Source organism: Carcharhinus amblyrhynchos, chromosome 20 (genome assembly GCF_965287045.1).
Source record: "Carcharhinus amblyrhynchos chromosome 20, sCarAmb.v2.hapA, whole genome shotgun sequence".
NCBI lineage: Eukaryota > Metazoa > Chordata > Chondrichthyes > Carcharhiniformes > Carcharhinidae > Carcharhinus > Carcharhinus amblyrhynchos.
Genome location: NC_137343.1, coordinates 49,508,618 through 49,523,131, shown reverse-complemented (window position 1 = coordinate 49,523,131; position 14,514 = coordinate 49,508,618). Strand labels below are relative to the sequence as shown.

Genomic DNA, 14,514 nt, shown 5'->3' with positions numbered 1-14,514 from the left:
ATGATAATCACCCCAGTGACAGTTTCACTTTTACTCTCTCAAACAGTAAACAAATTTAAGCCACTTGGACAAATAATGGTTTAAGATTTCAAGAGTAATCAGTCTCTAAGTATCACACTTAAAAGAGGTTATCCACCAACAATTCAAACACAATATATACATAAGTATCTCTCCACATTGGGTAGTGAGGTTACTTCATGAGCATCGTGAGACTGGGATTTTCTGCTGCCACAGGGGATGCAGAAAGCCAGCTAAAAGTCCACCGACGTTTGGCAGAACCAGTAGATGGTGGTGGAACAGGAAAATCCCAGCCTGAGTCTCACAGGAATTTCCCAGACTCTCTCCCTGGTTAATGTTGGATTAGCTGATCTCCACAATTACTACAGAAACTTTAACATAGTAAAATGTCCCAAGGCATTTCACAGGAATATAATTAAGCATGATTCAACACCAAGCCTCATCAGGAGGTATTGGGTCGAAGCTGATCAAATCTTTGTCAAAGACATGGGTTTAAGGGATAACTCAAAGTTGGAAAGGAAGCTAGAAAGGTGAATAGGAATTAAGAAGCTACAATTGGCATCAGTGCTCTGCATAAAGAAAGAAATCAACCAGGATTGTCACAAGACTTTGTAGATTTCGTAAGAACATAATAAAGAGGAGAAGGGGTAGACATGAGTTGATCCTTTTCCACTATTCATTGATCCCTGGCCTCAACTCCACTTTCCTGCTTTCTCCATAAATTCCTTGACTCTAAAAAACATTTGCATGGTGAATGGTTGAAATTCACCTCAGAACCAGAAAGTTGTGGGTTCAAGTTCCATCCCAGAAATGTGAGCAAATACTATAGGTTGACACTTCAGTGCAATATTGAGGGAATGCTGCACTACCAAAGATTCAGATAAGACTTTAATCTGAGGTCCCACCTACCATCTCAGGTGAATGTAAAAACCCACAGCCTATTATGTAAAAGACCCTGGGAGTTCTCCCTGATATCCTGACCAATATCTATACGTTAACGTGACCAAAACAGATTATCCAGTCTACCACATTGTGTTTGAGGGAGCTTGCTGTGTGCAAACTGGTTGCCACATTCTTACAACTGTGACTACATTTCAAAGATACTTTATTGGTCGTAATGTGCTGTGGGACATCTTGAGAAAGGCCCTACATAAATGTCTTCAGTAAGCTGAAGTGCAGGAGAGAAGTAAATCCTTTGTGCCTTTCCTGCACTGAGCAGGGCTATGCCCAAACTTCCCTGATATCTTTACTGGAAGAGGGCATAAGGTTGAAAATTACATGCCAATTGGCAGCTGACCTGAACTTCAAGTTCATCTTCAAATACCGGATGCAAACCATAAGCTGAATGCCCATTAATATCCAGCGCTCCTACCTCTCCAGCTGCCAAAGCAGTTTTGCTACTTCAGCACCTGAAGAACACATCAGCATGGCCTGTCCAGCAGCATCCAGGAAAGTCTTACATGGTGCATTTATATCTTGTGCAAGTGACATGACATTCATATTTTGAACAAAGATTTTTTAAGAAACACAGTATCAATAACACTTAAATGAAAAATACATTCTTTGTAATTTTCATCTTTATATTTTACAATTATCATCCATGCAGCGTTACAGGTTTAGGATGAATCGTCCCAAGGCTCCCTTCGTGCTCCAAGTCTCCAGCGCACTAACAAAGCAATGTGGGCCTGCAACCAAACGTATGCACATTATTTTCTTTGAGCTCAAGAGGAAATATGGTGCTGGGAGTTGTCAATCTGACAACGCTTACTTCTGCTGCACTCTACCGAATGGCTAACACAGGAAAACTCGAGCCAACTTGTTTTATTTTAACAATTTAGACCAAAAGCATATACAATTACATAGATTGATTTTTTTTTAGAATCCACTCCACCAAAGGATGGATTCTGGAACAACTGAAGATTTCATGACAATAATCTTTATTAAGAAAGGGTTTCATGGATTATAGAGCAAAGGTGGGCAAATGGAGCTCAGATATGGATCAGCCATGATCGAACTGAATGGAAGAGCAGGCCTGAGGGGCTGAATGCCCTCCCCCTGTTCCTAATATTATCATGGTCTGAAATGCACTGCCCGAAAAGGCAGCATGTTCAACAAATTTCAAAAGGGCATTGGATAAACACTTGGAGTCATGGGGAAAGAGAATGCTGAATGGAACTCTCTGGATAACTTTTTCAAAAAACCAACAATGGCCATTTCTATACCGTATGATTCTATGATTTTTAATTATCAAAAGAAACACATTTGTTTAAAAAAAAAGTCCATCATATATGACCATAAAATAATGAAAATGGAAAAACAGACCTGGAGAGTCGCCATTACCTCTGCATATATTGAACTGATATTATACCAACTTATCACCAATAGAATCTTAAGAGATAGATCTCAAATATCAATCAGAACAAAAGAATGTTTTTCGGTTAACTTGGGAAACATTATTGGTGAAAGTCCTTCAAAGCCATCATTTCTATAAACAGTCACTGCTCTTTAAAAGACCTTTCAACCAAGTGAGCAGAACACTACAGCAGGAGAATCCAGGTGGAGGTTAAACAGAAAGGGACCACCCAACAGAAGTACAACTAAGATGAAAGTTATTAAGAATGTTGACCATGAGATATTTACGCACAGGAAAAATGAAGTCTAATACATGAGGGGAAGAGATATCTAAAGTTATCAAATGACAGTGTGCACCAAGTTGTACAAACAGGTTCTGAGAACCTGCAGTACTTTCCTGCAGTTCAGTGTTCAATTTGACCATTTCTCTCCAGGACATTGTCGGTACACTGAGCAATTCTGGGGGGGAGCACTCATTACATAGAGAATGAATCTCCACCATCTCACCCTCACCAAGCACCAGCCAGCAAAGGTCACAAAGAAATATTGAAGATATGAAATAAGCATTCATTTTCTAGGGTAATTTTCAGGCTTAAATATGATAAGGTGATAACTTTGGTATTGTAACTTTGAACCCAGTTGGCAAGAGAGCGGGACTTCATTGGGTCACTGTCACTGTGCACTCTGTTGCTCAAAGGGCTTTTAATAACAACAGCCTGTATTTATTTAGCCCCTAATATAGAAAAACATTGCAGAGATGTAATCTAACAAAAAAGGGCACTGTGTAAGCAGCTATTAAGTGGGGTGACTAAAAGCTTGACTAAGGAGTTGGGTTTAAGCAGCGTCATAAAGGAGAAGGGGGATCAAGGAGGAAATTCTAGAGCATGGGGTTGGGTAGCTGAGGACACAGGTGCCAATAATGCACTTTTCATTAGGTAATACAAGTAGGAGCAGTAGATCATATGGTCTGCCGTGCCTACTCCCCTATTCAATATGATCATAGAACATAGAACATTACAGCGCAGAACAGGCCCTTCGGCCCACAATGTTGCGCCGACCAGTTAAAAAACAATGACCCTCTAACCTAAACCAATCCCTTTTCATCCATAAACCTATCCATGGATCTCTTAAACGCCCCCAAACTAGGCGCATTTACAACTGCAGCAGACAGGGCATTCCAATCCCTCACCACCCTCTGGGTAAAGAACCTACCCCTGACATCTGTCCTATAAATACCCCCCTTTAATTTAAAGCCATGCCCCCTCGTGCTAGCTTTCTCCATCCGAGGAAAAAGGCTATCACTATCCACCCTATCTAAACCTCTAAAATCATCTTATATGTTTCAATAAGATCCCCTCTTAGCCGCCTTCTTTCTAGCAAAAGCAACCCCAAATCCCTCAGTCTCTCCTCATAGGACCTCCCCTCCATACCAGGCAACATCCTGGTAAACCTCCTCTGCATCCTCTCCAAAGCCTCCACATCCTTCCTATAATGTGGGGACCAGAACTGCACACAATACTCCAAGTGCGGCCGCACCAGAGTTGTGTACAGCTGCAACATGACGCTGCTGAACTTGGGCTTCAACTCCACTTTCCCACCTCTTCCTGTGTCCCTTGATACCAAAAATCTGTTTATCCCAGTTTTAAATTCAACAACAAAGCATCCACAACTTTCTGCGTAGACAATTCCAAAGAGTCACACCCTTTGAATGTAGTAATTTCTCCTCATCTCAGTCCTAAATGATTGGTCCCTTATCCTGAGACTCTACCCCTATGTTATAGATCCCCCAACGGGCAGAAACAATCTGTATCTAGCCTATTAAGCCCCTTGAATCTTCGTAAGTTAATGACCTATTTAAAAAATCTGGATCCTTATAATATACTTGTATAAAAGCACCTTTTATAGTCTTATCCAAAAGACAGCATCTTTCTCAGTACAGTGCTCAAGCGCTGGGATTTAGATCCTGGGAGTGGACCAAGAACCCACAATTTTCTGACTCAGGGGTAACAGTGCTACCACTGAGCCGCTTCCAAAATTTAAAATGAAAAGTCTTTTGGAAAGTTCCACATCACTTTTCACATTGACATAAAACAAACTAGAACCATACCTACCAAAGCACAAGATCTGACAGTGTCTCTGCCTGAAACATGAAGTCCCTTATCCTATTAAGATGCTAACAAATCTTCAGCATATTTCCAGCACCTTCTGTTTTTATTTCACCTCTCACACTTTTCTTTTTGAAGGTATAAGCACAATTTTCAGTGGCACTGAAGACAGATCAATTATTTCAGCAAGTATAAAATGCTCACCACAGTGTCTATTGAATGGTTGTTTTTAAATGCTTTGTTTCCCAAACGTTTGAGGAAGCATTAAAATTCAAGAGGGCATCCTTGAGATAACGTATTCCATATCTGGTCTATTCTTACATCAGTGTTTCCCATATTATTTAGCTATACAGACATGATTAATGCATGTGTACCAGTCATATGACCTTCCAAAGACTGTTGCTTTCATCATCCAGGATGCGTATATCTCGGTTTCTGAAGATGAATGAGAGTTGAGATACTGCTGCCTATTAGTCATGACAAAGCTATGGGAAAAAAAACACAGGAGCCATGTAAAGAAATGCAATCAGGTTTACAACACAGAAACAGGCTATTTGTGTTACTTGTCTATATCAGTTTTTATACTCCACACATTTCTCCTCACACTTTGGTTACCTCTTCTCTTCCCTTCACTGCACTTTCATGCATCAAGCCTCCCCTTAATACATCAAAACTTAATTACTCCGTGTGATCACAAGTTCTACATTTTCACCACTTTGTGCAAAGAAAATCCTCTGAAGGAAGATCATTGACCTTAAATGTTGGCTGGAATTTTCATGCCGTGCTGCCACTGCAAGCAAGGATGGAGAATTTGGTGCTTAGCCAAATCTCCATTCACCGCAGTGGGACCAGAGAACCTTGCCGGTGTGAACTGCTGGAAAATTCCAGCTGTTAACTCTGTTTCTCTGTAGATGCTGCCAGACTTGGTGAATATGACAAAGAACAAAGAACAAAGTACTCAGGTACCAGAGTGTGGCGACTAGGAGATTTTTACAGTAACTTCACTGCATTGTTAATGTAAGTCTCCTTGTGATAATAGTAAATTAACTTTACGTTCAGCATTTTCTGTTTTTACAACCTAAATTTCATATAATCTACAGTGCAGAAGGCGGCCATTTGGCCCATCAAGCCTGCACCGACAACAATCCCACCTGTTTCCCATCCCTGTAACTCCACACATTTATAGTTGATGTCCCTCTGTCATTAAGGAGTAATTTACTGTAGCCAATCAACCTAACCTATACATCTTTGGACTATGGGAAGAAACCAGAGCACCCGGAAGAAACCCACGCAGACACAGGAAGAATGTGCAAACTCCACACAGTCAGTGACCTGAGGCTGGAATTGAACCCGGGTCCTGGCACTGTGAGGCAGCAGCGCTAACTCCCGTGCCACCGTGTCACCCCTTTATTTGGTGTGTTAATGGAAAATTTATATTTATGCAATCTTTGTGCTGACCTCATCCATAAATGGAAATAGTTTCTCCTTATCAACCCTATCAAATCAGAGTGCATCAATAATGATTTTGCATTCAGCAAATGAGACTTGGGTACAGATTTTTGTGGAGTGGGGGTCAAGTTGGGAGGCCTTTAAAAATAGCAGGTAGGACCCAATTCTGGAATTCCCATCCCAATGAGCAAAAGCAATCCGAGCACAGCACCCCTACTCTTGCCAGCTCCACTGCAGGGATGGGCATGGGTACAGAGAAAGCATGAGGGAAATGGAAGATTTTGAGGTGTATACATAGGGTGTATGGATGGGGAACGGGAAAATAAGGACCACTGGGGGTTGATGAGACCTGAGAATTTGAGGGCTTAACATTCATGATTACAACTGGGCCAAGCTCCCGCTAAAGGGAAATGGGCCTTCTACGCTTGCCCAACCTTGCCTTCCCAAAATAAAGCTATAGTGAACAGAGGCCTACGTAACGGAGATGGATTTCCAGAACTGGGAATTTTCCCACTTTTGCTGCCCATCAGCACGAAAATCCACGTTCAGTATGGGATAGGATATGGGCAGCTGATTACTGGACAAGCTGGAGTGTGGGGATAAGCATGGAGATCGCTAGAAAGTGAAGAAGTAGAAGATGATAATGAAGAGGTTGAGGCTATGGGTGACAAAAACAAGGATACATCAGCATTTTCGAGGCTGAAGTAAAAGCAGAGGTGGAAATAAGTTTTGATAACACATGGGATGTGGGATTTAAACCTCAGATCTTTATCAAATCAAAATTGTCAGAAAATTATTTTTCGCATAGATTGACCAAACAATATTTAGATATATTGGAATCTGTCAAGATACTACTGTGGGGAGGGGGGAGGTTTAATATCTTTCTAAATGGATGAATTCACATGGGACAAATAGCTTCCCTCATCATTATTTTCTGATCTTGTAACGGTGATAAGGCCTGAGAATTTGAGGACTCGACATTCATGATTAACCAAGGCTTCACCCAGTAGTGGATGGAGTCAGTGCTAAGGGGTGATGTTTATGACATTTACAGCGGTGGTTTTGATTTTAGGTGGTCTTCCCAGAAAATAGCAGACCTGTGAGACAAGTTATGCAGAGTTCTTATTCACTGCATGACTTCAAGGTGGAGCTTGATCCTGTTTGTGGTGAAAATCATACTATACAAGAAACCATAGAAACCCTATAGTGCAGAAAGAGGCCATTTGGCCTATCGTGTCTGCACCGACAATAATCGGCCCTATCCCCATATCCCTACATATTTACCTGCTAATCCCACTAATCTACACATTTTAGGACACTAAGGGGCAATGTAAGCATGGTCAATCAATCTAACCCACACATCTTTGGACTGTGGGAGGAAACCGGAGCACCCGGAGGAAATCCACGCAGACATGGGGAGTACGTGCAAACTCCACACAGATAGTGACCCAAGCCGAGAATCGAACCCAGGACCCTGGGGCTGTGAAGCAGCAGTGCTAACCACTGTGCTACCGTGCCGCCCATGGTAGCATAGTGGCACATGCCAACAAATAGCATTCATGGTCAACGTGCTTCCTGGATAGTTCAGATCAGCAAAGCAAATGTTGGAAAGAAATGTTCCAGATTTTCAACCCTAAGAACCCTGTTCTTAGATTGTTTTCTAGCTTTTCGGCAGTTCCAGGAAACTTGCGAGTGTCTTGACTGATGTATAAAGGTGTCACAAAAGTATGGAATGATTGCATAGTTTAAAGTTTATTTATTAGAAACCCTGCAGTACAGAAAGAGGCCATTCTGCCCATCGAGTCTGCACTGACCACAATCCCACCCAGGCCCTACCCCCATATCCCTACATATTTTACCCACTAATCTACACCTCTTAGGACACTAAGGGGCAATTTAAGCATGGCCAATCAACCTAACCCGCACATCTTTGGACTGTAGGAGGAATGATGTGGATATGCCGGCGTTGGACTGGGGTAAACACAGTAAAAAGTCTGACAACACCAGGTTTAAGTCCAACCGATTTATTTGATAGTACACTCACTAGCTTTCGGGGTTAGTCCCGTCGTCACCTCAGGTGACGAAGGGACTAACTTTGTCACTCCTTGGAGGAGTGCTAACTGTGCTACCGTGCTGCCCAAATGATCAGTGTTACAAGTAGGCTTCCAATCAATACTGCAATTACTTTATTATGAAAATCCCCAAGTCGCCACACTTCAGCACCTGTTAGGGTACACTGAGGGAGAATTTAGCATGGGCAATGCGCGTAACCAGCACGTCTTTCAGACCATGAGAGGAAACCAGAGCACCCGGAGGAAACCCACACCAGAAGACGCAGGGAGAACGTGTGTGTAGAGTCCACACAGACAGTGGCCCAATCGAACCCAGGTCCCGAACACTGTGAGGCAGCAATGCTAACCATTGTGCCACCCCTGACTTGACAATTTTGTATGTTTTTTTTGCATGTTAGACAGTCTACCGGGCAACACAGGAGATGGCGGAGGGTTCTCATTGGCATATATGGAAGCTAAACCCCTTGCATCTGGCATTGAGCAGATGATTGGAATTGGAAGGGGAATGGGAATGGGAGGAGCATTGGCAATGGGAAGGGTTAGGATGGGTTTGGGAATGGGAGGATGTTTTGTTTTATAAAGGGTTAAAGAATTGGGAGGAGTTTGAAAAGAGGAGGGGAGAGGTGGTGAGATTTGAATATTTAGGAAGGTCTCAGCTGGGATTTGCCTCAAAGTGAACCAATAAAATCAGCGATGAATGAGCAAATTTTTTTTTGCCTCAACAATGATGTAAAGTGCCCTGGGATGGGGGAGGGTGACAAATACAGAAATAACAATTAAATTTTAAATCACAAAAAGAATGAGGTAAGACCTGCTTCGAAGCTATTCGTGAGAATTTAGTAAGTAAGGCCTACCTTTCGCGTTATGAGAGATAACTTGTCGTGGCGGGGTTAATAAACTAGGAATCGCCTCACGTCAGCCTTGGGGTCGGAGCCGGGTGACAGGGAGCCCGCCGCCCGCCATTTTGCCTCCCGCTCCCTCTCCCTCCTGCTCACAAAATGGCGGCCGTGACGCCAGCGCCGTCGGGTGACAGTTGGCGGTCGTCCCGAAAGCTCGTGAGCCGGCGGAGCCCGTCAGGGTGACGGGGGCCCGGGGCCTGTCTGTGGGCCAGGGGCCTGGGCCTGTTAAGGGGATGGGGGGGGCCAGTGGGGTCTGGGTCTGTCAGGGGGCCAGGCACCTGTCAGTGTGCTGGGGGGCAGGGGCCGCGGCCTGTGGTGTACTGGGGCCTGGGCCTGTTAGGGGGCTGGGGGCTCTGTCAGTGGGCCGCGGCCTGTCAGCAGGCCAGGGGCCTGTCAGGGGGCCGGGGCCTGGGCCTGTCAGGGGGCCAGGGCTGGGGGCCTGTCAGGGGGCCGGGGCCTGTGGTGTACTGGGGCCTGGGCCTGTCAGCGGGCCGGGGGCTCTGTCAGCGGGCCGCGGCCTGTCAGCTTGCCGGGAGGCTCTGTCAGTGTGGTAGGGCCTGTCGGTGCACCGGGGGGCCTGTCAGTGCTTCAGTGGCCGGAGGGGGGACCTGTCGGTGTGCTGGGGACCCAGGGCCCAAACGCTCTAGCATCTGTTCAAGTACACTGAGGGAGAATTTAGCATGGCCAATCCACCTAAACAACACATCTTTCAGCCTGTGGGAGGAAACCCACACAGACATGGGGAGTACGTGCAGACTCCGCACGGACAGGGACCTAAGCCAGGGATCAAACCAGGTCCCTGGTGCTGTGAGGCAGTAATGTTAACCACAATGCTACACATCCACCCCGAATTGCCTTTAACTGAAGAAAAATTGCAATACGTGAATGCACCAGCCAGTTTTGAGTACACCATAAGAGGCAATGTTACAATGACCAGATAATCTGTTTTTGATTTACCATTGCCACATGTATTGGGATACAGTGAAATGTTCTGTTTCTTCTGCACTATAGATGCAAAGTATACCATTCATAGAGTACATAGGGGAGAAGAAATGATGTTCAACTGAGGGATAAATATTGGCCAGATCTCTGGATACCATTACCCTGCTCTTTGTTAAAGCACTGTCAGAGAGAGGATCCTTTATATTCACTCAGGTAGGCCGATGAGGCTTCAGTTTAACATCTTATCCAAAAGAAAGCCCCTTGGACATGTCAGCTGAGATTTTTGTGCTCGAGACTGGAGTGGGACACAAATCTAGAACTGTGACGGAGTGGCTAGAGTGCTTGCTCCCAACTGAGCTGGTATGTGTTGCACTTAGAAAAGATTAATTTAGATGGCAGCCAAAACTGAGGGCAATATAACCATAATGCTACCCATCCATCCCTAATAAATTCCCAGAATACAACATGACTACACCTTCATATCAATACATGAAAATTTAATATATTGGATTACATATTCTTTTTAATGTAATCACAACCAAAACACATGGGCCTGATACCTCAGTCATTAAAAAAACATTTTTCCATTAACCAGTTTTTGTTGTGTTTTCAAAAAAATACTTGACAAGAAATAAGTTTAAAGAAACCAGATTTAATATTTTTCTTTTTTTTGGAAAATCAACATGTGTATCTTCAAGCTTCAAGCCTTTGGTGAAAGAGATATCTGAGTCAGAGACTTGAAGCAGTTGTGGAAAGATGGTTGTAACACTGCATGTAGGATTAAAGAAGATCAGGAGTTAAGATGGATGGGATCCTTAAAGAATTGGCTAAGAAACTGGGGCTCTGGGAAGAAAGGACCAGTTTCATTAGTGATCAAGTACAACTGGCCAACCAAATTGATCTATGAAAGTGGAATTAATGGGGGAGAGATGATGAAAAACCCAATGGAGCATGAATTCTGATTCTGAAACTTGAGGTGATGAGAAATGCCACAAAACCAAAAAATGCTGGAAAATCTCAGCAGGTCTGACAGCATCTGTGGAGAGAGAATAGAGCCAATGTTTGAAATATTCAGGGACTTTTAGTGTCCCTTTTGAGGTTAAGGACTCATCTGGAAGACTATAAAATCCTTAACACATCAGATGATTAGTAACAGGTCCCATTTTGGAAACTTCCTTGGCCCTTCTGTCTCTATTTCTGATGATAGACTGACCACCAATCTTCATTTCAAGCCCACCTACTTCCACAGCTATCTCGACTGCAATTCCTCACACCCCGCTCCCTGTAAGGACTCCATCCCCTTTCTCCACCTCTAGCATCTGTTCTAATAATGTCACCTTCAAAACTGGTGCTTCTGACATGTCTGCCTTTTTCTTTAACAAGGGTTTCCTCCACCTGTGGTTGACAGAACACTCAACCAGGTTCAACCCATTTTTCACACTTCTATCCTCATCCCTTCCCCTCTCTCCCAGAACCATGATAGGGTCCCCCTTGTCCACACGTTCCACCCTACCAGCGTCCCACCATTTCCACCAACTCCAGCATGCTGGAGCAATGGATCTTTTTCCAGTTGGCAAGCTGCAACCAGTGGACTGCCACAGACTATTCATAGAAACTCTACAGTGCAAGAGGAGACCATTTGGCCCATCGAGTCTGCACTATCCACAATCCCACCCAGGCCCTACCCCCATATCCCTACATATTTACCCACTAATCCCTCTAACCTACACCTCTCAGGACACTAAGGGGCAATTTAGCATGACCAATCAACCTAACCCGCACATCTTTGGACTGTGGGAGGAAACCGGAGCACCCAGAAGAAACCCACACAGACATGAGAATGTGCAAACTCCACCCAGACAGTGACCCAAGCCGGGAGTCGAACCCCGGTCCCTGGAGCTGTGAAGCAGATTGACAATCTATATTAATGACTTGGATGCAGGGATAGAATATACTGAAGCCAGATTTGCAGAGGACACTGAAATAGTTGGAAAAGCAAGTTGCCATTAGAAAATAAATTTACAAGTGGATATGGATAGGTTAGGTGAATGGGCCAAAATTATGACATGAAATTTAATGTTGATAAATGTGAAGTTATCCATTTTGGTTGGAATAATAAAAAGGCAACTTAATATTTAAACGGAGTGAAACTTCAAAGTGTTTTGATGCAGAGGGACCTGAGTGTCCTTGTGCATGAATTGCAGAAAGTTAGTATGCAGGTGCAGCAGGTAATAAGGAAGGGAAGTTGAATTTTGGCATTCATTGCTAATGGAACAGAGTATAAAAGTAGGGAAGTGCTGTTGCAACTGTATAGGGCATTGGTGAGACTGCATTTGGAATACTTCACACAGTTTTGCTACCCTTAATTGAGGAAGGACATAAAGGCCAACTCACTTGAGTTGAGAAGAATGAGAGGAGATCTAATTGAGGTGTATAGGATACTAAAGGGGATTGACAGGGAAGATATAGAGTGGATGTTTTACCTTTTTGGCCATTTTAGAATGAGCTGTCATACTTTTAAACTAAGGGGTAGCAGATTTAAAACAGAAATGAGGAATTACTTCACTCAAAAGGTTTTCAATCTGCGGCACTCCCTACCCCATAGTGCAGTGGATGTTTGAACACTAAACAAATTTGAGGAGATAGATAGGTTTTTAATTTCTAGCAGGATTAAAGGTTATGGGGAGTGGGAAGGAAGGTGGATTTGAGGATGAGATGTGATCAACAATGATCGTATTGAATGGCAGAGCAGGCTCGAGAGGCTGAATAGCCTGTGCCTGCTCTTAGTTCTTATGATGCTACCACGAAACACATCTTCCCCTCACCTCCTCTGCCAGCATTCCGCAGGGATCACTCCCTCTGTGGCATCCAAGTCCACTCCTTTATCGCACCCAACTCCCCATCCCTCACCCCTGGCACTTTTCCTTGCAATCGGATAAGGTGCCATACCTGCCCTTTGCGTCCTCCCTCTCACCATTCAGGGCCCCAGACACTCCTTTCCGGTTCAGCAGCGTTTCACTCAGTCTGCGTTTAGTCTCTCCAGTGTAGGGGAGAACTGGTCTATTCGCTGCTCCCAACACGGTTCTCCTCTACGTTGCACAGACTAAATGCAGGCTGAGTGACTGCTTTGCAGAACACCTTTGCTCAGTTCACACGCAAGCATGACCCCAACCTTGCATTTTAACTCGCTGTAGTGTCCACATGTCCAGTGAAGCCCAGCCTAAGATGGAGCAGCAGCATCTTGGGCATGTTGCAGCCCTCGAGATGTGACAGCTTTAGGTTATGACCTGTTTCCTATATAGTTTTCAGGTTTGAAATGTTATGACTGTAATTTGTATAGAACTGGAAAAAAGTTTAATTCTGCACAGTAGGCAATGCAAAGACATGTAGATTCGCAATGGTTTATTTGAAATTTTTATGAATAAAGTATATTTTTGGGAAAAAATACTTTTTTTAAAAATATCTTGTACATATATTGCCTTAATGCAACCCCAACACCAGACCATCTGTCTTCTGTTCTTAAAAGTTGCTACGTTTTGCAATCTCTGACAGTTACACTTCAATATTGAACACTCCCCCCCACCCCAACCTTCAGTTCTGACAAAGAGCCAAAGGACTCGAATTGTTAACTTTGCTTTTTCCTCTTTACTCATGCTGCTGAATTTTTCTAGCGCTCCCGTTCCTTGTTTCAGATTCCAGCAGCTCAGTCTTTCGCTTATTTTTATGGGAGGAAGGTTGACCATGAGCAGAAGACAGCACCTGCTGAGAAATGTGGAAACGGTAAAGACCCAAACTGTTCTCAGGTTTGCAACAGTGAAGGTTTAAGAACATAAGAAATAGGAGCAGGAGTAGGCCACCTAGCCCTTCAAGCCTGCCCCGCCACTCAATAAGATCATGGCTGATCTGAAGTGGATCGGTTCTACTTTCCCGCTTTCTCCCCATAACCCTTAATTCCCTTGTCTATCAGGAACCTATCTACCTGTGTCTTAAATATATTTAGCGAGGTAGCCTCCACCACTTCAACAGGCAGAGAATTCCAGAGATTCACCACCCTTTGAGTGAAGAAGTTCCTTCTCAACTCCGATCTAAACTGCGCCCCCCCCCCCCACCCCACCCCCTTATCTTGAGGCTGTGCCCTCTAATTCTGCTATCCTTTCTAAGCGGGAAGAATCTCACTACCTCTACCCTATCCATCCCCTTCATTATCTTATACATCTCTATAAGATCCCCTCTCAGCCTTCTAAACTCTTAACGAGTACAGACCCAGTCTATTCAATCTCTCCTCATAGGCCAACCCCCTCATCTCCGGTATCAGCCTGGTGATGGTTTGGAAAACAGGTTTAGTCCAAGGGGACTGACATGCTGCTTTAGTCACAAGAGCACATGCAGGCTGAAGTTAATTAAAGCCAAGCCTACTGTTTGTCTAGTCAAGGAGTGTTTTCCCAGCTGATGGTGTCCTGACCAGTAAAGTTTATGATAAATAGGGAATCTCCCCCCTCCCCCCATTCACTAAGAAGGTGAATCAGGTGATGGAAAGTTGTACAGATTTTTGCTGGAGGGTAAAGTATCCACACATTCATCTAGTGAGTAGGCAAATCAATTAGTGTTCTTAGAGGTACAGGATCAGCACATTCATTGATGTTGGCAGGGGACATTAGGACACCCACAAAAGGTTTC

At 44.0% G+C, this 14,514-nt stretch overlaps 1 protein-coding gene and 1 long non-coding RNA gene across 7 annotated transcripts in view; one reads left to right on the top strand and one right to left on the bottom strand.

Annotated features, from left to right (window-relative positions):
• The window catches only part of klhl22 (kelch-like family member 22), a 48,380-nt gene extending 39,416 nt beyond the window's left edge, over window positions 1–8,964 (bottom strand). For 3 of the 6 annotated variants that reach the window (XM_080208575.1, XM_080208574.1, XM_080208582.1), the window contains exon 1: window positions 4,680–4,956. Coding sequence is in view for 1 of the 6 variants with exons in the window: in XM_080208581.1 (XP_080064707.1) it covers window positions 4,850–4,953 (104 nt within the window). In the remaining 5 variants the exon portion in view is untranslated. The other 3 variants (XM_080208581.1, XM_080208578.1, XM_080208580.1) reach the window with 3 other exon arrangements.
• Window positions 8,684–13,619, top strand: LOC145356017 (uncharacterized). The gene is made up of 3 exons (XR_013889057.1): window positions 8,684–8,800; window positions 9,907–10,197; window positions 13,530–13,619. It is a non-coding gene; the product is annotated as an uncharacterized LOC145356017 (long non-coding RNA).
• The last annotated feature ends 895 nt before the right edge of the window (window positions 13,620–14,514 follow it).